The sequence below is a fragment of the Hippopotamus amphibius genome, chromosome 6 (genome assembly GCF_030028045.1).
Source record: "Hippopotamus amphibius kiboko isolate mHipAmp2 chromosome 6, mHipAmp2.hap2, whole genome shotgun sequence".
Classification (NCBI taxonomy): Eukaryota; Metazoa; Chordata; class Mammalia; order Artiodactyla; family Hippopotamidae; genus Hippopotamus; species Hippopotamus amphibius.
The window spans coordinates 104,378,572-104,402,571 of record NC_080191.1 but is presented as its reverse complement, the minus strand read 5'-3'; the positions used below and the strand labels follow the sequence as shown (position 1 = coordinate 104,402,571).

The 24,000-nt window shown below is 35.2% G+C and overlaps 1 protein-coding gene across 16 annotated transcripts in view; it reads left to right on the top strand.

The window, feature by feature from the left end:
• TBC1D5 (TBC1 domain family member 5) overlaps positions 1-24,000 on the top strand; it is a 556,466-nt gene that overhangs the window by 275,082 nt on the left and 257,384 nt on the right. For all 16 annotated transcript variants that reach the window (XM_057739461.1, XM_057739464.1, XM_057739462.1 and 13 more), the window contains one exon: positions 17,557-17,623. In XM_057739461.1, the coding sequence (XP_057595444.1) occupies positions 17,557-17,623 (67 nt within the window). The remainder of the gene's footprint in view (positions 1-17,556; positions 17,624-24,000) is intronic.

Here is a 24,000-nt window from a genome sequence, read left to right as displayed (position 1 = left end):
CTTGTGACTAGTTTTGGAATTAGGCCTTGTTTCCATTCAGTCTCAGGATCATTAATGAATTCTTCGTAAAGCTTGTGTTATTCTGATGCATGTGTAATAGTGTATACTATCCAATATGTTATAGTTTTAGTTTATTGCTAGTTTTAGTTCTTTATCCGCATTTTTAAATGATTTTTTATATTTATTATGTATTGAAATGACAATATTTTGACATATTGGGTTAAAATATAGTATTAAAGTTGATTTCACCTGTTTCTTTTTTTTTTAATTTTTTAAAATTTTTTTGGGGGTACACCAAGTTCAATCAACTGTTTTTATACACATATCCCCGTATTCCCTCCCCTCCTTGACTTCCCCCCCTCGAGTCCCCCCCACCCTCCCAGCCCCAGTCCTCTAAGGCATCTTCCATCCTCGAGTTGGACTCCCTTTGTTATACAACAACTTCCCACTGACTATTTTACAGTTGGTAGTATATATATGTCTGTGCTACTCTCTCGCTTCATCTCAGCTTCCCCTTCACCCCCCGCCCCCTCCCAAACCTCGAGTTCTCCAGTCCATTCTCTGTATCTGCGTCCTTGTTCTTGTCACTGAGTTCATCAGTACCATTTTTAGATTCCGTATATGTGAGTTAGCATACAATATTTGTCTTTCTCTTTCTGACTGACTTCACTCTCTATCCACCTCATTACATGTAGCTCCATCTCATCCCTTTTTATAGCTGAGTAATATTCCATTGTATATGTATGCCACATCTTGTATATCCATTCATTTGTTGATGGGCATTTCTGTTGCTTCCATGTCCTGGCTATTGTAAATAGTGCTGCAATGAACATTGTGGTACATGTTTCTTTTTGGATTATGTTTTTCTCTGGGTATATGCCTGGTAGTGGGATTACTGGGTCATATGGTAGTTCCACTTTTAGTTTTTTAAGGAACCTCCAAACTGTTTTCCATAGTGGCTGTACCAACTTACATTCCCACCAACAGTGCAGGAGAGTTCCCTTTTCAACACACCCTCTCCACCATTTGTTATTTCCAGATTTTGTGATGATGGCCATTCTGATTGGTGTGAGGTGATACCTCCTTGTGGCTTTGACTTGCATTTCTCTGATGATTAGTGATGCTGAGCATCTTTTCATGTGTTTGTTGGCCATCTGGATGTGTTCTTTGGAGAAATGTCTGTTTAGGTCTTCTGCCCATTTCTGGATTGGGTTATTTGCTTTTTGGTATTAAGCTTCATGAGCTGTTTGTATATTTTGGAGATTAATCCTTTGTCCGTTGTTTCATAGGCAATTATTTTTTCCCATTCTGAGGGCTGCCTTTTAGTCTTGTTTATGGTTTCTTTCGCTGTGCAAAAGCTTTAAAGTTTCATGAGGTCCCATTTGTTTATTCTTGATTTTATTTCCATGATTCTAGGAGGTGGGTCCAAAAGGATGTTGCTTTGATGGATGTCATAGAGTGTTCTGCCTATGTTTTCCTCTAGGAGTTTTATAGTGTCTAGCCTTACATGTAGGTCTTTAATCCACTTGGAGTTTATTTTTGTGTATGGTGTTAGGAAGTGTTCTAATTTCATTCTTTTACATGTTGCTGTCCAATTTTCCCAGCACCACTTATTGAAGAGGCTGTCTTTTTTCCATTGTATACTCGTGCCTCCTTTGTCAAAGATAAGGTGCCCATATGTGTTTGGGCTTACTTCTGAGTTCTCTATTCTATTCCATTGATCTTCCTTTCTATTTTTGTGCCAGGACCATACTGTCTTGATCACTATGGCCTTGTAGTATAGTTTGAAGTCAGGAAGCCTGATTCCACCCACTCCATTTTTCCTTCTCAAGATTGCTTTGGCTATTCGGGGTCTTTTGCGTTTCCATACAAATTGTAAGATTTCTTGCTCTAGTTCTGTGAAAAATGCCATTGGTAATTTGATCAGGATTGCATTGAATCTGTAAATTGCTTTGGGTAGTACAGACATTTTCACGATGTTGATTCTTCCAATTCAGGAACATGGTATGTCCCTCCATCTGTTTGTGTCGTCTTTGATTTCTTTCATCAATGTCTTAAAGTTTTCTGCATACAGATCTTTTGCCTCCTTGGTTAGGTTTATTCCTAGGTATTTTATTCTTTTTGTTGCAATGGTGAATGGGAGAGTTTCCTTAATTTCTCTTTCTGCTCTTCCGTTGTTAGTGTATAGGAATGCAAGAGATTTCTGTGCATTAATTTTGTATCTGGCTACTTTACTAAACTCATCAATGAGTGCTAGCAGTTTTCTGGTAGAGTCTTTCGGGTTTTCTATATATAGTATCATGTCATCTGCAAAGAGTGACAATTTTACTTCTTCTTTTCCAATTTGGATTCCTTTTATTTCATTTTCTTCTCTGATTGCTGTGGCTAAAACTTCCAAAACTATGCTGAATAATAATGGTGAGAGTGGACACCCTTGTCTTGTTCCTGTTCTTAGAGGGAATTCTTCCAGTTTTTCCCCATTTAGAATGATGTTGGCTTTTGGTTTGTCATATATGGCTTTTATTATGTTGAGGTAATTTCCTTCTATACCCATTTTCTGGAGAGCTTTTATCATAAATGGATGTTGAACTTTGTCAAAAGCTTTTTCTGCATCTATTGAGATGATCTTATGGTTTTTATCCTTCAATTTGTTGATATGATGTATCACGTTGATTGAGTTGCGTATATTGAAGAATCCTTGCATCCCAGGGATAAACCCCACTTGGTCATGGTGTATGATTTTTTGAATGTGCTGTTGGAGTCTGTTAGCTCGTATTTTGTTGAGGATTTTTGCATCTATATTCATCAGTGATATTGGTCTGTAATTTTCTTTTTTTGTGACATCTTTGCCTGGTTTTGGTATCAGAGTGATGGTGGCCTCGCAGAATGAGTTTGGGAGTGTTCCGCCTTCTGCAATAATTTGGAAGAGTTTGAGAAGGATAGGTCTTAGCTCTTCTCGAGATGTTTGATAGAATTCGCCCGTGAAGCCATCTGGTCCTGGGCTTTTGTGTGTTGGGAGATTTTTAATCACTGCCTCAATTTCTGTACTTGTGATTGGTCTGTTCATGGTTTCTATTTCTTCCTGGTTCAGTCTTGGAAGATTGTATTTTTCTAAGAATGTATCCATTTCTTCCAGGTTATCCAATTGATTGGCATAGAGTTGCTTGTAGTAGTCTCTCATGATGTTTTGTATTTCTGAGGTGTCCGTTGTGACTTCTCCTTTTTCATTTCTAATTCTGTTGATTTGCATCTTCTCCCTTTTTTTCTTGATGAGTCTGGCTAATGGTTTATCAGTTTTGTTAATCTTCTCAAAGAACCAGCTTTTAGTTTTATTTATTTTTGCTATGGTTTCCTTCCTTTCTTTTTCATTTATTTCTGCTCTGATCTTTATGATTTCTTTCCTTCTGCTCACTTTGGGGTTTCTTTGTTCTTCTTTCTCTAGTTGTTTTTGGTGTTAGGTTAGGTTGTTTATTCGATCATTTTCTTGTTTCTTAAGGTAGGACTGTATTGCTATAAACTTCCCTCTTAGAACTGCTTTTGCTGAATCCCATAGGTTTTGGGTTGTTGTGTTTTCGTTGTTGTTTGTTTCTAGATATTTTTTGATTTCCTCTTTGATTTCTTTAGTGATTTCTTGATTGTTTAAGAGTGAATTGTTTAGCCTCCATGCGTTTGTATTTTTTGCAGTTTTTTTCCTGTAATTGATATCTAGTCTCATGGCGTTGTGGTCAGAGAAGATGCTTGATATGATTTCAATTTTCTTGAATTTGCTGAGGTTTGATTTGTGACCCAAGATGTGATCTATCCTGGAAAATGTTCCGTGTGCACTTGAGAAGAAAGTATAGTCTGTCATTTTTGTATGGAATGTCCTATAAATATCAATTAAGTTGAGATGGTCTAATGTGTCATTTAAAGCTTGTGTGTCTTTATTTATTTTCTGTTTGGATGATCTGTCCATTGATGTAAGTGGGGTATTAAAATCTCCCACTATTATTGTGTTACTGTTGATGTCCCCTTTTATGGCTGTTAGCATTTGCCTTATGTATTGAGGTGCTCCTATGTTGGGGGCATAGATATTTACAATTGTGATATGTTCTTCTTGAATGGATCCCTTGATCATGATGTAGTGTTCTTCCTTGTCTCTTGTAATAGTCTTTACTTTCAAGTCTAATTTGTCTGATATGAGTATTGCTACTCCAGCTTTCTTTTGACTTCCATTTGCATGGAATATCTTTTTCCATCCCTTTCCTTTCAGTCTGTATGTATCCCTTGGTCTGAAGTGGGTTTCTTGTAGGCAGCATATAGAAGGGTCTTGTTTTTGTGTCCATTCAGCCAGTCTGTGTCTTTTGGTTGGAGCATTGAATCCATTTACATTTACAGTGATTATTGACATGTATGTTCCAGTGACCATTTTCTTAATTGTTTTGGGTTTGTATTTGTAGGTGTTTTCCTTTTCTTGTGTTTCCCACTTAGAGAAGTTCCTTTAGCACTTGTTGTAAGGCTGGTTTGGTGGTGCTGAATTCTCTTCACTTTTGCTTGTCTGGAAAGCTTTTGATTTCTCTCTCAAATCTGAATGAGATTCTTGCTGGGTAGAGTATTCTTGGCTGTAGGTTTCTTTCTTTCAGGACTTTCAGTATATCCTGCCATTGGCTTCTGGCCTGCAGAGTTTCTGTAGAAAGGTCAGCTGTTATCCTTATGGGTTTTCACTTATATGTTGTTTGTTGCTTTTCTCTTGCTGCTTTTAATAGTTTTTCTTTGTGTTTAATTTTTGTTAGTTTGATTAATATGTGCTTTGGTGTGTTTCTCCTTGGGTTTATTCTGTATGGGACTCTCTGTGCTTCTTGGACTTGGTTAATTACTTCCTTTCCCATGTTGGGGAAGTTTTCCACTCTAACCTCTTCAAATATTTTCTCAGACCCTTTCTTTTTTTCTTCTTCTTCTGGGATGCCTATAATTCGAATGTTGGTACGCTTAATGTTATCACTGAGGTCTCTGAGACTGTCTTCTAATCTTTTTATTCTTTTTTCTTTTTCCTGCTCTGTGGCATTTATTTCCCCCAGTCTGTCTTCCAACTCACTTATTCGTTCTTCTGCCTCAGTCATTCTGCTGGTTATAGCATCTAGAGTATTTTTAATTTCAGTTGTTATCCATTGCTGTTTGTTTTTCTGAGTTCTTATGAACTGTTTCTTGTACTTCCTCTATTTTGTTATCGAGATTTTGTATCATTTTTACGATCATTACTCTAAATTCTTTTTCAGGCATTTTTCCTATTTCCTCCTTATTTATTTGGTCTTATGTGTTTCTTTCCTGCTCCTTTGCCTGCATGGTTTTTCTTTGTTTCCTCATGATTTTCCAAACTTTTGGGGTTGCTTGTCCTGACGATAAAGGTGTTTATAGACGACTGTCCAAGCCTCAGACTAATGTCCAAGTATTGGATTAAACAAATATTAAGTCTAGGAAACATGTACATGTATAAGACACACAATTACTGAATCCGTTAGGACATAAGGCTCTAGAAAGACCTGACAGAACCCCAGTGTGCTGTCAGATATTCAAAGAGAAACCCAACAGAAATTGACAACTGAAACAGAACAAATCAGAGACAAAAGCAAAAGCAAACAAACAAACAAATAACACCTTCCACATACAAACATTAATCCAGGGAGATTTTGTAAGCTAGGATCAAATATAGAAAAGAGCCAGAGTACCACCAGAGAGAATGGAGATTCTCAGAATGTAATTAGACAACTGTACTAGGAACTAAGATAAAGACAAAAACCTGATATTAAATACCAAGGCGGTGCGTCATCTGGAGAATAGAGCAAGGAGTCTGAACAGACCGATAGTGTTGCTTATAAGTGTGTTAAGATAAAATAAACTTTAAATGGCTGGAAGAAAGGGGAACAGAAGAGCGTAGTGTGGTTGGAAATATGCAAATAAAAAGAAAGGAATAGAAATATATGAAAGATAGGAATGAAAGGAAAGTATGAGAGATATATTGTCCGTAGTACCAAAAACTTAGCTAGTTATAGAAGTATATAAAAAGGCAAAAAAAAAAAAAAAAAAGAATAAAAAATATCATTAAAAAATTATGTGATAAAACTTGTAGATCCCTTAGGGCTAAGATCGTATGTGATAAAGAAAAAAAAAAAAGATAGAAAAAGAAAAAAATCCAGAACTGATCCCAGAATGGACCAGTTCAATAGGAATTGATACTAATATTTCTGTTTCCTTAGAGTCTCAGCAGTAAGTGTCCTTCTCCTCGCCTTGGGTTTTTTTGCATTATTCTGTGACCAGCAGAGGTTCCTTTATTGTTCGTCTGTAAGCGTCGGTGTGTGGGGAGGGAGAGGGTACAATAGTGGCTCCTTCTCCTGGGAGTGAGTGAGCAGTGGCTCACTGTTGTTTCAGTCGGGCTCGGAGGTGCCTGTTGCAGAGGGACGCCGGTGGCTCAGGTGTAAACAAAAAGTCTTAGAGTTGGGCCTCTGTCAGGTTTTTGTTGTTGTTGTTGTTTTTTTCTCGGCAGCCTCCCTGCTGCCAGTGTTCCAAGGCGTTTTAATCTAGCCCCGCCCGAGTGCTGAGGGTGCTTGTTATGCTGAGCACCTTAGGTGGCCCACAGGGCGTCTCTCCACTGCCTGTGGCAGAGGTGCCAAAAGAGAGAGGCTATGCGTGTGGCTCCCCCCCCCCCCCCCCCCGCCCTTGAGCCTGCAGCCTCCAGCCGCCATCATGGCTGGGCAGCTCTCAGGGGCGCGCACTCTTCGCCGTGGACCTCTTCCCTCTTGTCCTCTCTGTCCGTCACCTTACTGGCAACAATGTTTCTCACCCTGAACCAGCTCTCCGGTTCCCACGCTCCTGCTCCCGGACCCTCTGTTTAGCTTTGGGTCGACTTCTCGGTCCGGGAACGCTAAGCTGTGCTCTGGACCCTCCGTATGTTTCTCACTCCCTCCCATCTGCGACAGCTCCGCCGCTTCACCCTCTTTGAGCTGTCGTAGATGCCTCCCTACCGGTTATGTCGGGCTCCTTGCGGTCCTTTCTGGTGTCCGAGGCTGTCTGCTAGTGTTCAGCTGGTTCTCTGTGGGAATTATTGCATCCTTCGGTGCATTCCCAATGCATCTGTGGAGAGGGATGCATTCCACGTCCCTCTACTTCGCCGCCATCTTTGGGAAACTATCCACATTTTATCAATACGAAAAAACATATATTCAGCTCATGGATTACACAGTTTTGTATTTCAAGGCTCTGATTTTATTTAATTTTACTATTTTCCCACTCTCTTTCTTTATATCATATTCATTGTTTGATATGATCATCCTCAGGAAGGATATTAAAAAGTATATCACAAAGGGAGATCAACTCGATGATGGGTGATGCCTTAGAGGGCCTGGACGGGGAGGGTGGGAGGGGAGTCACAGGAGGGAGGGAATGTGGGGATATGTGTATAAATACAGCTGACTGACTTTGGTGTACCTCAAAAACTGCTACAAGAGTGTAAAGCAATCATATTCCAATAAAGAGCTTAAAAAAACAAAACAAAACAGGAACAGAGGACAAAACCATGAAAGTATAGTAACTCTCAGTTGTACAAAACAGATGTATGGATATATGTATAAGTGTGTATGTACATAGGGTATATATCTACTTTTTGAATTATCTGTGAAAACAATTTAATGTCAGGCAGTTTTTATCCACCATGTCACAGCTTTCTTGGCTATGGTATTATCATGAATACAAAATCAATCATATAAATCACTAAAGCAAAACCCAGAATGGAGAAGGGGCCACATCATAGTATCAGGAGTGGAAAGGCAATAACAGAATCCTACAATTGGAAAGAACATCAAAGGACATCTGATACGGCATGGAATTTCTTTCTTAGATGTAATGGACGCTGACATGAACACTGTTAAAAGTTTTCCAACAGTACGGAGCCCATTCTTTACTTTCCCCAAAAAGTCTGTTTCATCATACTCCAGTGAGAGGATGTTTCTCTTTATATCAAGCCAAAATCATCTCCCTATAAATCCTCCTTTCAGGTCACACCTAGTCTGTCCTTACAGATATGCCTAGTCCATCTTTAACAGGTCTCAGTCTTCTAGGCATGAAGGAAATGAATATGTTCCCCCAGTCATATTCCCTAGAGGCTAGCCATCTTTTCTACATCCCCCTCTATTCATATCATTTAAAGACTCTTCACCAAACCAGGATCTTTAGTCTCCTCTAGGTGAAATTCAATTTGCCAGTATCTCTATTAAAAAACGCCATCTAGAACAAAAAAAAAAAAAAAGGAAAAGAAAAAAAAGTATACCACAGAGCTTGCACAGAGTTGTGTCATTCATGGAGTACACTTTTATTAATTATACATTTATCAGAAATAATGCTTTTTAGGGTATTCCCCAGTGGTTAGGACTCTACGCTCTCACTGCCGAGGACCCTGGTTCCATCTCTGGTTGAGGAACTAAAATCCCACAAGCCACTCAGTGCGGCCAACAAAAACACAAACAGAAAACCAATGTAGAAATAATGCTTTTTAATTACCAAGAAGAGTTAAAATGTTCAGTTATTTAAATTATTAATAAGTTTATTTTCTTTACATAGCACTAATAGACTTCCACTTTTATTCCATTACTGGGTACAATATTTTTTTTTATTGGAATATAATTGCTTTACACTCTTGTACCAGTTTTTGAGGAACACCAAGGTCAATCATCTGTATTTCTACACATATCCCCATATCCCCTCCCTCCCTCAACTCCCCCCCCCCCCCCCCCCCGTACCAGTCCTCCAAGGCATCATCCATCATCGAGCTGAACTCCCTTTGTTATACAGCAACTTCCCACTGGCTATCTGTTTTACAGTTGGTAGTATATATATGTCTATGCTACTCTCTCACTTCGTCTCAGCTTCCCCTTCACCCCCCGCCCCCCCAAACCTCGAGTTCTCCAGTCCATTCTCTGCATCTGCGTCCTTATTCTTGTTTTGTCACTGAGTTCATCAGTACCATTTTTAGATTCTGTATATGTGAGTTAGCATACAATATTTGTCTTTCTCTTTCTGACTTACTTCACTCTGTAAGACAGACTGTAGGTCTATCCACCTCATTACATATAGCTCCACCTCATCCCTTTTTATAGCTGAGTAATATTCCATTGTATATATATGCCACATCTTCTGTATCCATTCATTTGTTGATGGGCATTTCGGTTGCTTCCATGTCCTGGCTATTGTAAATAGTGCTGCAATAAACATTACGGTACATGTTTCTTTTGGGATTATGGTTTTCTCTGGGTATATGCCCAGGAGTGGGATTACTGGATCATATGGTCGTTCTATGTGTAGTTTTTTAAGGAACCTCCAAACTGTTTTCCGTAGTGGCTGTACCAACTTACATTCCCACCAACAGTGCAGGAGAGTTCCCTTTTCTCCACACCCTCTCCAACATTTGTTGTTTCCAGATTTTGTGATGATGGCCATTCTGATTGGTGTGAGGTGTTACCTTATTGTGGCTTTGACTTGCATTTCTCTGCTGATTAGTGATGTTGAACATCTTTTCATGTGTTTGTTGGCCATCTGTATGTGTTCTTTGGAGAAATGTCTACTTAGGTCTTCTGCCCATTTGTGGATTGGGTTATTTGCTTTTTTGGTATTAAGCTTCATGAGCTGCTTGTATATTTTGGAGGTTAATGCTTTGTCCGTTGTTTCATAGGCAATTATTTTTTCCCATTCTGAGGGTTGCCTTCTTGTCTTGTTTATGGTTTCTTTCGCTGTGCAAAAGTTTTCAAGTTTCATGAGGTCCCATTTGTTTATTCTTGATTTTATTTCCATGATTCTAGGAGATGGGTCCAAAAGGATGTTGCTTTGATGGATGTCATAGAGTGTTCTGCCTATGTTTTCCTCTAGGAGTTTTATAGTGTCTGGCCTTCATATATTTTCATGTTCTGTTGTTTGGTGCATATCTTTGTAATTGTTATATCTTCTTCATGGTTTGACCCTTTTATCAATATATATTGTTCTTGTTTGTTGTAACAGTTTTTTTTAAAGAACTTTTATTGGAATATAATTGACATGCAATAAACTGAGTATATTTAAAGTGTACAATTTGATATTTTTTTCTTATTCATAATGTAAATATGGCAATCCCAATCTCCCAATTCATCCCACCCCAACCCCCCCCCCCCCCGGCTTTTCCCCCTTGGTGTCCATATGTTTTTTCTCTACGTCTTTGTCTCTGTTTCTGCCTTGCATACTGGTTGATCTGTACCATTTTTCTAGATTCCGCATATATGCGTTAGTATATGTATTTGTTTTTCTCTTTGACTTACTTCACTCTGTATGACAGTCCCTAGGTCCATCCATATCTCTACAAATGTCCTAAGTGCACTCATTTTTATGGCTGAGTAATATTCCATTGTATATATGTGCCACATCTTCTTTATCCATTGCTCTGTTGATGGACATTTAGGTTGCTTCTATGACCCTGCCTTCTGTAAATTGTGCTGCAATGAACATTGGGGTGCATTGTTGTAACAGTTTTTGACTTAAAGTCTGTTTTGTCTAATATTGGTATAGGCATGTATCTCTTTTTTGGTTGTTTTAACGTGAAATATCTTTTCCATGTGTTTACTTTGATTCTTAAATGAGTCTCTTGTAGATAACATATAGTTGCATCAGGTTCTTGGGGGTTTTTTTTAATCCATTTTGGCTGATCTCTGCTTTTTGATTGAAACTTTAGTCCATTTACATTTAAGGTAACTATTGAAAAGAAAGAACTTACTTCTGCCATGTTGCTGTTGTTTTCTGTATGTTATACCATATTTCCCCTGATTTCTTCCATTATTGCTTTTTCGTGTGTTTGGTTGTGGTATTTTGTTTTTGTTTTTTAGTGACCATTTTGGTTTCCTTCTCATTCTTGTTGTGTAAATTTTTAGATCTGTTCTTTGTGGCTCTCATAGGGATTATATTTAAATCCTAAATTTTTAACAATCTACTTCAAGTTAATAACCAAACTTAACTCTATAGCATACAGAATACGTGCTTGTATATTGCTCTGTACTTTTCCATTTTTATGTTGTCATAAATTACATTTTTATACATTGTTGCTCTGTTTTAATTTATAATTATTTTTATCCATTTGTTTTTTATATCCTGTAGGAAACAAAGTGTAGCATCACAAACCTTAAATACAATAATGCTGGCTTTATATTTGCTCACGTATTCACTGCTACCAGAGATCTTTATTTTTTCCCATAACTTTGAATTATTGTGTAGTATTCTTTGCTTTCAGCCTGAAAGACTGCCATTAGCTTTTCTTTTAGGGTATATCTAGTCTCAGGTTTTGTGTTTCTAGGAATGTCTTAACTTCTCACTCATTTTCTAAGGAGTATTTTGCTAGATATAAAATTCTTGATTGATAATCATTTTTTTTAAGTGCATTGACATAGATATAGATATAGGTATAGGTATAGATATAGATATGTCGCATCCAACTCTTTTGGCCTGCATATTTTCTGATGAGAAATCAGGTAAGTCTTACTGAGAATTCTCTGTTGTGACAAACTTCTTCTCTGTTGCATCTTTCAAGATTCTCTGTTTCTGTCTTAAAACAGTTTGCTTATAACGCATCTTGGTGTGAGTCTCTGAGTTAATCCTACCTAGAGTTAATTGAACTTCTTGGATTTGTAGATTTTTGTCTTACATCAAATTTGGGAAGTTTTTGGCCATTATTTCTTCAAATATTCTTTCTGCCTCTTTCTCACTCTGCTACTTCTCAGACTCTCATAATGCATATCTTGATGTGCTTGATGGACTCATACAGGTTTTTTTAGGTTATGTTCACTTTTCTTCACATTTTTCCTATGTTTGCTCCTCAGACTCTGTAATTTCAATTGTTGTACATTCAGCTTTGTTATTTCTGCTGTTTGGCAGCTCACACCTGTGGTTGAGCCACTCTAGTGAATTTTTCAATTTAGTTACTGTGTTTTTCAGCTCCAGAAATTCTATTGCCTTTTATAATTTCTATTGGTGTCATTTTGTTGATTTATTCTCTACACAGTTTCTTTCCTTTTTTTGGTCTATGTTTTGCTTTTGCTCTTTGAACATCCTTAAGGCAGTTGTTTCAAAATCTTTGAGTGGTAAATCCAGTTATTTCTGAGGGATAGTTTCTGTCAATTTATTTTCGTTCCTTTGATGAGCCATGCTTCCTATTTCTTTGTATGCTTCCTGATTTTCTTATTTTTGACAACTTGATATTTAAATATTATAATTTGATTACTCCAGAAATCAGATTCTCCCCTTCTCCTGGGTTTGCTGTTTTCTGTATTCTTGAAGACCATTTCAGTCCAGTTGTTTAGTTATTCTCCCAAAATATTTTTCATTTTTCCAGAGACTTATTCTTTGACTTATGTAGTTATCGAGGTCTTTATTTCTTAGGTTGTGTTCAGCTAGGATTTTAACAGAGGTTTTTTTGATTGCCAGGAGCTAAAAAGAACAACAAAACCCCAAACCTCTCCTTGTCTTTGCAGATTGTCTCTGTTGCAGCAGTCCTTCAGGCTTGCATTCTTCCTAGTGGTCAGCTTCAGGTGGGAACTTACGGTCTTCGTAATTTCTCTATCATCATGCGTCCTGCCCTGGACATGTGCATGGTGTTCTGCACTCCCCTGTATATACGGGTGCTTTTGAATGTCCTAATTTCTCAAAGAAACTAGCTAGCTTTTCCTCCCAGGCCTTGGGTATTCTGTTTTATGTTTTGATTGTAATCTTTGGCCCCAGGCACCTGCTGGCTCTTAATTTGACTCTCAGTATGTTCAAGAGTAAAACCCACTGTTTTGTTTTTTCCTTTTTTAATTTAGATGAAAAAGAGACTAACATCTATGTCAGTTCTTCAGGTAGCTGCTAACAGCTTAGAGTTGATTTACACAATATTTTGAAAATATGGCCTTCTCTGCTCCCTCTGGAACCAGGTACTATTCTCCCACACTGGGAACTAGCTTCCTTCTTCAAGACTACTGATGATCTAGCAAGAGGGTAGAGCAGGCAAGTGAAAACCCCACAGAGCTCTCAAGTTGCCCTCTTCTTGACTCATTGTTCATTTGGTTCTTGTAAATCTTTGACTACTTTCTGGAGTAATTACAAAGCTGGTTCCAACAGATCTTGTTTTTTGATATTTCTGTGGGAGGATGAGAATTTGGAGTTGTATATTCTGCCACTCTGCTAATGTCATTCTGCTTTCTTTTTAAAAAGAATTCTGTTCAATATTTAAGAGAAATAACAGAAGTATTATCTTCTTAAATTAAAATTGTGCACTTGAAATGTTATTTATTTAAAATAGTTCCTGTATTTGTTTTATATCTGTTTCATACCTAAGTTAATAATTTGAAAACATTATGTAGAGAACTAAATATGGCCATTAAATCATTAGAATGTAGATAAATTAAGAATAATAGAGAAAACAAAAAAAATTATTAAATAAACAAATTTCCTGTATTTACTTGAGCACTGGTTCTTAAACCTAATGGATGGTCCTAAATTTTTAGCATAAATAATTAGCCTAGAGAGCCTGTTGTTTACCTGATTCCTGAAATGAGGCAGTATCCTTTGTGGCTACTGTTTTCATAGATGATGCTCAATTATTATGCTTTGCCTTAACTGTATGTCAACACATGAATATACTTAATTTACAGATTTTTTTTGACTCATTCACTTTGGATGTGATTTCAGATATAACTAAAACATTTCATTCATTTAAGACACCCAAGATTTTACATGTTTATGCTATTCATTTATGCCATATTATCCTATCACAACTAAAATGTGGCTACCCATAGCTTTGTTTTCACCCAAAGTTTGAACCAGATATTTTCCCCTTACTGTTAATAATTCATCACACACGCTTAATGACATTTCTCTAACAATTCAGATATCAGCCTTTTTTAAAATTACATAGTACTTTTCAGAATTCATACCTAGTATAATGTGATCTTCTAAAACTTGATTTTTTTATGTGTAAACTGAAGGCACAGTTGAGTAGGTGTGCTTATTTATAGCATTATTCTGTTTAAATCTTGGTCCTCCCTTATGAAGCAGATGTTTGCGCATAAAAAACACTGTAGAAATCTATTGTAAAGCTTCGTTTAGTGTGATTTCAGCGCGGCACAGATAGATACTGTAAATGTTCTTAGCTAAACATGACTGCAGTAAAAGCTAAAAAGGAGTCCAAATTTAATATATCCTATTTTTGAAATTTAAGTCACCATTATACATATTATTGTCTTAATAAGTTAGATACATATAAGTTAGGAATCACTAATGGAAAACACTATGCTCTTTGTATCCTCATTAAAAACACTATAACTATGAATATATTTTTTTAAATCAGCTAACTTATTTTAATTATGAGTGTTATGAACTCATTTTACAAAGTTACTTACCAATTAATGAGAAATGAATGTGTTATGTAAATTTCAAACTGTAATGGTCACAGGTAATTGATGAACTAGTCCTGTAAATATATATGTTGTACAATCATGCGTATTTATAGCGACATACAAAATTTGAATGTTATATATTGTATATAATTTATGTATTTATTTAAAATTTACTCAATAAATATATCCAGTTTATTTTATTGGTTAGTTTACATTAACTATTGAAATACCTTTAAAATCACAATTGTATTTTTACAATTTACTCAAATTACTTTTCAAGCAAGTAACTCTGCTATCTTAAAACACATTTAAGTATTTGTGCTTAAAGGTCTGTGTGTGAGATTAATAATGTATTTTTGCTTGTGTGTGTGCATGTGTGTGTTTGTGAGAGAGCAAGAGAGAGAAAGAGAGGGAGAGATGTGAAAACAATCTATGTATCCATGTTACAGTTACAGCTACCTGACAACTTAGTTCAAGAATCAAGAACAGCAGCTAAAAACATCATATTAAACTCTCTTGCACCCTCTGTTGTTATTTTTGAGGAATACTCCGTATACCTTCCCATGGTTGTATTGGCATTAGACTTACTAAAATCCCTGATAAAATTAATAGTTTATTATACTTACCTCCAAATTAGATTAATAGTAAAGTAGCATTTCTTTTTTAATTCTTAATTGGTTTTTTCTTGTGATACAGATATGTTTTTATTGTATAACAGCTTAAGTGAAAAATGAGCCTTTCTTTTTGTCTTTGATTTCTCCCAGTTACCAGTTTTAAGCCTCTCCAAGTGTTTCACACAAATGAAAATCTCTACCGGATATAGCACACTGTATATACAGTTTTCCAGAATTACAAATTCTTTGTGTTCTTTTATAAACCTTTCAATTGTCAGACAGTTTCCTTCTAAAATAAGAGTCTAGAATCGTCCATACTAAAATTAAGAATTTATAACTACAGTTATAAACTACAGGAACAGATGTTTTCATAAACATTTGCTATAATTAATTTCAGCTAGAGGATTGAAGGAACAAAGCAGTTTTTCCCACTTCAAAACTTTATTGCCTTTTCCCTATATAGCAAACTCTGAAATCTTTTCTCTAATATTGTTTAGAGATACAGTTGTACTCTTTATTTGGTATTTTTTTGAGAAAGAAAAACTGCTTTTTTTCCTTATTACCATCCTTTAAAGGTTACATTTAATGTGATGTATTCATTTACAAACAGGTATAAAATGAAGAAAACCTTTGTGATGTATTTTGATGACAAAACTTTGGTGTTTAAAAAACTGAAAGTTTCTTAATTATTTGAAGTACTTTATATTTGCTATGATAAATATAAGCAGAGGGCAAGAAATATTCTATTGGTGAGATTTTACATATTTAAATAATTATAATCTTTGGTTTTAAAGAGAAAGAAAGCTCATATTTAAATGTATGATGCAGTACTTATTCTATGCTGATTGTGTAACGTTTCACAGGAAATGTCTGCAATCTGTTAAATAACACGTGTTATAGAAAATTTTCATTTAGCAAGACAGGCTAATTTTCTTTAAATCTTTTTAGTTTATGATAATAGCATTAATTTTTTAAAAAAAGAAAATGAAGTATATCTCATGAGTCATCTTATGGTACCCATGCTTTTCAAAGGATTAACAAAATATACTCAACTAGATTGATCTTAAACATTTAAGTGTTTTGAATTATTTTCTTCTATAAAATTTGGCAACATTTTCAAATGGTGTAATCCATTTTAGAGCTCAGACCAGTTCTCATTTTTCTAAACACTTTGGGTGAAGCTGCAAAGATTTTGAAGAGAACCAACATTTTTGACTAATCTGTCAACTATAAAATGTGCAAAGAAAAATAGGTAACTATGGTTAAAATTACATTTTAGCTTTCAGTGACCATTAATGAGCAGCATAATCATATAAGTATGGTACCTTAAGCACTATATTCAAATATTAAAGATAATCTCATCTCTAAACTGAAAGCTCTGTAATTACTATTTGAGTTAACCAGGACTACTGTGATGATCTCCAGTGGTACCTTGGAATGTTCAAAGTAGATTAAAAGTATAAATAAAAATTGCATAAACCATTAAATTATTAAGCTTTAAATATATTAAAAGTGAATATAACCTGATGTTTGAAAGTTGCATTATAGGAATTAGGAGTATAAAATTTAATCTGATGCTGGTCTTTAATTTGTTTTTAAGAATAAATGGTATATTTAGTAGTAGTATCTATGGTTTCATAAAAACTATACTTTTAAGTATGTATTTTAAATTTTAATCTAAAATTAAATTTGCCAATAAGAATGTGTATTTTATATTGTGGCATTGGTAAGCATTTTTAAAAACTTCTTTAGCAAATTTATTTTTATTTGATGATCTTTAAACTGATAGGTACGAATTTGTTCTAATCTGATTTTATGAATATATTTGAGTGGAACTGTTTTTTTCCCTAGAAGTTTGATATTATTACATGAGGCAGAAATACCTTTTGATGTTTTTGTTTTTTTTAATTTTTTTTAAACTGCTGAACTTTTGCCCACATTTAAAACATAAAGTTTGGGGAAGACTATTAAGGTGTATTAAAAGTTCCTTAGAATGCACTCTCGATCACTACCTCTGAGCTTTCTGTTCTCGCTCTCTGGGACCAGATTCCTAGAGAGCGGAAGGCTGGGGGCCTGGGTTGGGGGGCATTCCAAGTATGCTGTCTGCCTGCTCTCTTTTGACTTTACCAGTGGACAGGACACTAATAAAAAGTGTGTGATTAAATGGTTTATAAATTTTGTTTTGTCTGTGTTTCATAAGAAGAAGTTGGCTATATTATACTTTATTTGTTCCTGCTTGCGATTACTTTGGTAGTAATCGTACAAACTGTACAAGAGTGTAAAGCAATTATTTTCCAATAAAGAGCTTTAAAAAAAAAAAGGGGTGGTATTAGTCTATATTTTAGCATCAAAATGAATTTTTTCCTTAAAGGGCTCTGGTTACAAAAGATATTTAGAGGAGGGATAAGGGAATATATGTTTTTTGACTCACTATACTACGCGGAGCTGTCATATAGTAGCTTTTCAACTGAAATACTCAGTTTCATAATCTCCATTATTTCAGTGTTTTTAAATTTTCTTTTTTCCAGGAGATTCAAATCAAAATGGAAGAACAAGTTCTACTTCAGACTCTGACGGAACTTTTAATTCCTATAGGTAGGTGACAAATACATAAATATATAATATTATAAGATAATGTACAAGATACTAATCTTACAGGATTGCAATCTTAGAGTAATAAGGAACTGTAACCCGTGCTTTAAAAATGTGACAAATGTGAAGAATACTGTTTGTGATTGTCCTGCAGACTTATATTGAAAATATAACATTCTTAGTTCTCGAGTAGATGGACTTACTGTAAATATCTGTGGTTATCCTAGAGAAGGATTCGAATGAGTGCACATATACTATTTTTATTTTTATTTTTTATTTTTTATTGCACATATACTATTAAGCTTCATTGTAATCTGTGTTTGTGTCTGCTTTTCCAGTATGTCTCTCACAGTGCTAAAGGCTGCCTTCAAGTTTCCTGCTAATACAGGGCGTACTGCTTATGAGCATCTCAGAGGGCAGGAAACATAATCCCTGGTTACATTAAGTGCCGTTTGTTAATGTCCCACTTGGCTCTTCAGCAAACAGGGCAGTTACATCTCAATTTGCAATTTTTAAAAAGGATATACTAATTGAGAAAACGTGCATCTTATTTAGTCATTTGTTAATATTCTCTTTATAACTTGAGGTTGCTTGAGTAAATGTTTATGGATTTTGTATCTTCTTAACAGGGAAACCTAGGAAGAAGAAAAATGAAAGTATTTCCAGTAATATTTGAAAATTCATATACTGAACCAAAGTGATGTAAGAACTAGGTTCTTTTCTTTTAGGGGAAAAAAAAAGTATAGACTCAGTTATAATACATTTTGACATTATAGGTAGCAGTGCCGATTCCTGAAGAAGTACTTTAATTGGAGTACGTTGTCCTTACGGTTAGTAAGTTCTGATACTTGTGTTTTGACACTATAAAATACATGCAAGAACCATTGAACACTTGGAAACTTGTTTGAATATTAAGCTGTAATTCCTTCTTTTCTCTAGCAAATGTGGAATTTATGCTTAGAATCTCTGTTTTTCTTAAATACATATCCTGTATACCAAATTGGAACTATGTCATTTGATCCCAGGCAAGCTTTTAACATCTAGTGTAGGGCCTTATATACAGGAAGTACTTAATAAGAGTGTGGTAATTTTGAAAGTTTTTACAATTTGTTTATGAATTCCAGAAATGAGATGGTAACTGAGACGCTTGACATCTTTATTTTATACCAGTTGGGATCTTTATAAATAATCAGTCATTCAAGTGTCACGAATACTACTAAAGTAGTTCCTGTCGCATTCCAGAAGTATATTATCACAGCAGTAAAGCTCATCTGTTGTTCTTGTATTTTCTCTGTACTCATCCTACCTTATAAATGTTGGAGTTCTCCAGATTCTTCTTTTAGTGCTGAAGTGTAATATAAAGCTTGGAATTTGACATATTGAAAAATAGGTAGAATCCTCTATCCTAACATGTTGATCATACCAAAAAAAAAAAAAAAAAGATGAATGTAAAAGATACTTGTTTATGTATTTTTTGGCCGTGATGTCTGGCTTGCGGGACCTCAGTTCCCTGACCAGGGATTGAACCCAGGCCACAGCAGTGAAAGTGCAGTTTCTACTAGGGAACTCCCTATAAAAGATATTTAAATAAATACTCATTTGGCAGGTAACTGCGGAATGTTAAGATGATAATATATGTGAAATCCATGGTGGAAATATCATTATTAGATATAAATACAGTTTAAAAAAACCCAAGACAAAAGGAAAATAAAGATGTATTTCAAAGGGAGGAAAATCTATATGTATAATATCAATTTTATTGGTGAATTATATTTCACAACTACATTTGTAGTTTAATTATAGTAACTAATGGACATAAAGTTAAGAGAAGTGTGTTAATATGAAGACAGTGTTATCTTGTAGTTTATTTTGTTCTTGAGTAGCTTGAAGATTAAAGTATCTTAGTATTATTGAATGATAATTGTACTTTGAAAATGAACTCCTAATGCAACTTTGCACAATAAATACTAATGTTATTAACTAATATAGTTTTAATCAATGCCTGTCAGTGTTGTAATGTTAGGATATTAATTTATTGTTGTAATTAAAAAGGCAAGATAAAAAGCTCAGGTAGTACAGTATATAAAAATGAGCTTTTAATAGTTGGCAGGCCAGTGCTGTTATTAAATAGTATTATAGTATTTAAGGTGTGAAATGAATATTTTTCTACTCAGTAGGCAATAGCTCTTACAATATAATGAGCTTACTTGTGAATTTGACACTTGGGTTAAATGCAGAATTCATAGAAGCACAGCTCTAGGGTATATTTTCATATCAGGTTAACTGGTAAAACCTAGGAATTGTTGCAGAATCACACTAAAATGGCAACAGAATTTTCAGTAAGATTTACTTTTGAAAATGAAAATTATTTTTCCGTAACTATCAGAGCTCTTTTAAAGCAAGTAGAAATAGGTTATTAGAAAAATGTGAATGTTCCAACCCTCAAATATCCTTTAGCCTAACAAATCTACCTTTGTATTTAAAGCACCTCAGAAATCCTGACCTTTCTTCACAGATAATTCTGGCTGTCAACCTAGTACCAGGATACTCAAGCTGTATAATGCTTGTGTCTGGGATAATGATCAGCTCTAATTTGTTATCTATAGAATGGACATTATAATGTCTGACCTGCTTCTTGCTCACAACTGTTTTAAAGATGGTGATAGAATTGTGTAAGATAAGCCTTTTGAGAATCTAAATGCAAAGGCACGCGTTAATAGTATTAATTCTTTGCACTTACTCATGTGAATTGGAAACTTTGCTGCCTTAGTGTTCACTTAACCTTCCACGTGTTTACCCTTTTTATAGCATATGCCGAGGTTTTGTTAACTTATGAATTCAGTCTTGAATTGGTCTCCTAAGTCTGTATTTTTTCCATTACTTGTTTATATTATTGTGGTCTTAGATTGTCAGTTTTAAGAGGGCACAGTCTTCTTTTTGTTGTTGTAATTTTGCTTTTTGTTTATTCATAATATCTAAACAGTGAATTAGTTTCTATCCTGACTCCAAATGGAGACTTTGGATAAGTCTTAGGCTCAGTTTCCTCACCTTGAATGTAGGGATAATAAAACACACTTGTTACAAGGAGTTAATGGGCTAAATGTTGTGTGGCAGATGCTGAATAAATATTAGCTGCTTTTATCTTCCAGTCCGTGTGGAGCTCATCATTGGCATCATCGTCAATCTTCTCATATTGTAGAATTTTTTAATAGTGCGCTAATGTAGAGATACCAAAAAGAAGATTCAGAAACAAAATGTCTTACAGGAAAACAAACTTTTGATTTTTACCAGAAAGGGGGCTAAGAACAAGCTTAACCTGCAGCTCTATACTCTCAGTTTCTGCTATATATTCCAGGTTGCCTTTATATAACAAATTTGTACACAGAGTAGAGGTAAGAGGAAGATGTTTTATTATGAGTGTAAGTTCAGAGGTGGATTTTGGAATTTTGACAAAGTTGGAAATTTACAATCATTGGACCCTAACTGTAGCTTTATGTGCCTAATTCTCATAGATTTGTTTTTCAGAGGCTAGGAGGTTTCATTTTGGATTTGTGTCTCTTGTGGTTTTGCTTCATTGATTCAGATAGAGTACAGCTGCATTTAACTCCTGAGGTACCGGTGTGATGATTATATGACGCCTGGATAATAGGCTAGATCTTGCTTTGGAGTTTCTGTTAAAATTTGATTGTTTACCTCCCAATTAACTTACAGATGACATGGTAAAATGGAAAGATTAGAGGAATTGAGAAGATATTACTGGTTTATGCAGTGTGTCTTGTGCTTTTGAAAGACTAGTGTTAATGTTTTCTGTTACATTAAGTGAGCTTTCTCTGTTTCTTATTTCACCATTAAAACTGAGAGACCCTTGCTGGGTATGAAAACAGAGAAGTAGTTTACCGATGAGCAGTTTGCAGTAGATGTTTAGCTTAGTGATTGTAGCACAGGGCCCCATGGTAGGAGCTTTCTCTCCCCATCCCCCCTCCCCTTCCCAAGGGCAGCTGACCTTCTCCTCTCCGAAGAGGCGAGCCCCTTGCCAGCACATATGACTACAGACTATTACATTAATCTGTTTAGCTGTAGTACCAGCTGCTTGCATGTTTTTAATTATCTTATTAGATGGTATAACAGTGACCTATGAAATAAATTGAAGGTGAACATTTTTAAATTTTCCCTTTTTTACCCTGTTTCTAAATACCTTTATTGATCAAATTATGATATTCTGCAAAAGTTCTTTAGAAGTCTATGTGGTTTTTGAGTCAATGTAATGCTTTTTAAAGTATGTTATAATTACCAGTATAAAACTAACTTCATTTTTGCCTCATTTTTGATAAGATTAGGTTGTGTTTATGTAGCCACAAATTCATGTTAAAATCTGTTGCTTTAAGAGTCAATTTAGTTAGAGAAAACTCAGACCAGTTATTGGCATTCTCTGGGAAACTCAAAATATTGCTTAAATTTCAGACATCTTGGCATTGTATAAATGGCATAGAATGAAATATAAATCATTGTAGATTATTTTTAAATAAATTTGGCTATTTAACTCTGATTTCCTAGATTCTGTGTATTCAGTGGCAAATCATCTAGCTGACCCTAATTATTTTTACAATTTAATTTCACATGATACCATTTCTGAGTGTATTTTCCCAAGCTGTGCCATTAGGAAAAATGTATTATCTTCTGGATTTTGACAATTGGATAATTTTCAAATAATACTTTAAATGAAATGCTGACTCCAAGAGACACAGTTCAAAATAATGACGACTAGTGACTGTTCAGTTGTGTCATAGCCGATCAACAAAAACTAATGATTTCATTACAACAACCCTGATGTTGAAATAAAAACATAGATAGTTGAATGCAAAAAAGGATTGCAAAATTCTTATGTGTGTCTTTTGAATTAGCAAATCCTATAGCTGGCATAATGGGGTGACTTGAGCCTTGAAAAATTTATAGTCCTTGAATACTTGTAAGCTACACATTATTTGCTTTTTAAAAAATTAAGAAATATTCATACTTTTTGGCTTCATAGTTTTTTCCCTCTAAAGAAAAACTAAGTTTCATATTTTGAAAGAACTTTTGTTGAGGAAATAAGGGGAAAGTTTCCCCTGTTTATATTTTCTTTTTAAGGAAAGAAAATAAAAAGCCACTTGGCCCTAAAGTGATGATGGTATTATTTCCTGATACTGATCAGAGCTTCCAAAGTTGCCTCCCTTTCTCAATGTGGCATGTTCTGTAGCCCATAGAGTCAAAGGCTGTTTAAGTTGGTTAAGAGTTTCTGAAAAATTATAGTTGGTTTAGCTTTTCGAATTTAAACGTTGTCTTTTTTCTGAGTAAGGAAAACAAACAAACATTAATTTGAACTGTCTTTAGTCAGTGAGGAAATTTTTAAAATTAGGCTTCAAATTTTATCATAAAGATGTCTGTGTATCCTGTTAACATGTAATTAATAGCTTGGGAGGATGTGGGAAATATCCTCACATCATTTACATTTATTTTTGGTTTAGAACCTCCCCCCACCCCCACCATTTGTATGTAAGAGGGTCATGTGTCTCTTGAAATGACAATGAAGGAGTGACTCAAAGTATTAGAGATAATAGGGCAAAAGCGTACTTTGGATTTACAATTAGAAATCTGGGTTCTGGTTATACTCTTAGAATTATATAAATTTGTTAATCTGTTCTTTTTAGGAATATGGAATCATACAAACAATTTGTTGAAAGTTATACTGTTTTAGTTTGTTTGGGATGCTGTAACAAAATACCAGAGACTGGGTAGCTTATAAACAACAGACATTTATTTCTCACAATTTAGAGGCTGGGAAGTTCAAAATTAAGATGCTGGTAGATTCTGTGTTTGATGGAGCCCACCTCCCAGTTCATAGGTGGAGTCTTTTCACTGCATTCTCATATGATTATAGGGGCGAGAAAGGTCTCTGAGAGCCTCTTTTGTAAGGGCACTAATCCCATTCATTAGGGCTCAGCCCTGATGACTTAATCACCTTTCAAAGGCCCCACCCCCAAACACTGTATCACTGAGTGTGAGGATTCAAAATATGAATTTCTGGGGCCACATTCAGTCTATAACATATACCAGAGATAATCGAGACCAAACTGAATTCCCTGTCCCACTCCTCCAGTCACTCATCTTAAGTTCCTAAGGCCTGGCCATTTTGATTATTTTTCTAGGTCATAGCTTAGCAAATAGATGAGAGGAGAGGGCCTAGAATTAGGGTTTCTTTCCTGATTCTTAGAACGTTGCTTTCCTCACTTTGATGTGATGCCTGTATTTTGAGAATCTGTATAATTATATGACACTGACTCTTTAAGTTCTTAAGAATAAATACATAATTTAGGGAAACAGTTTAGAAAAAGCACACAGAC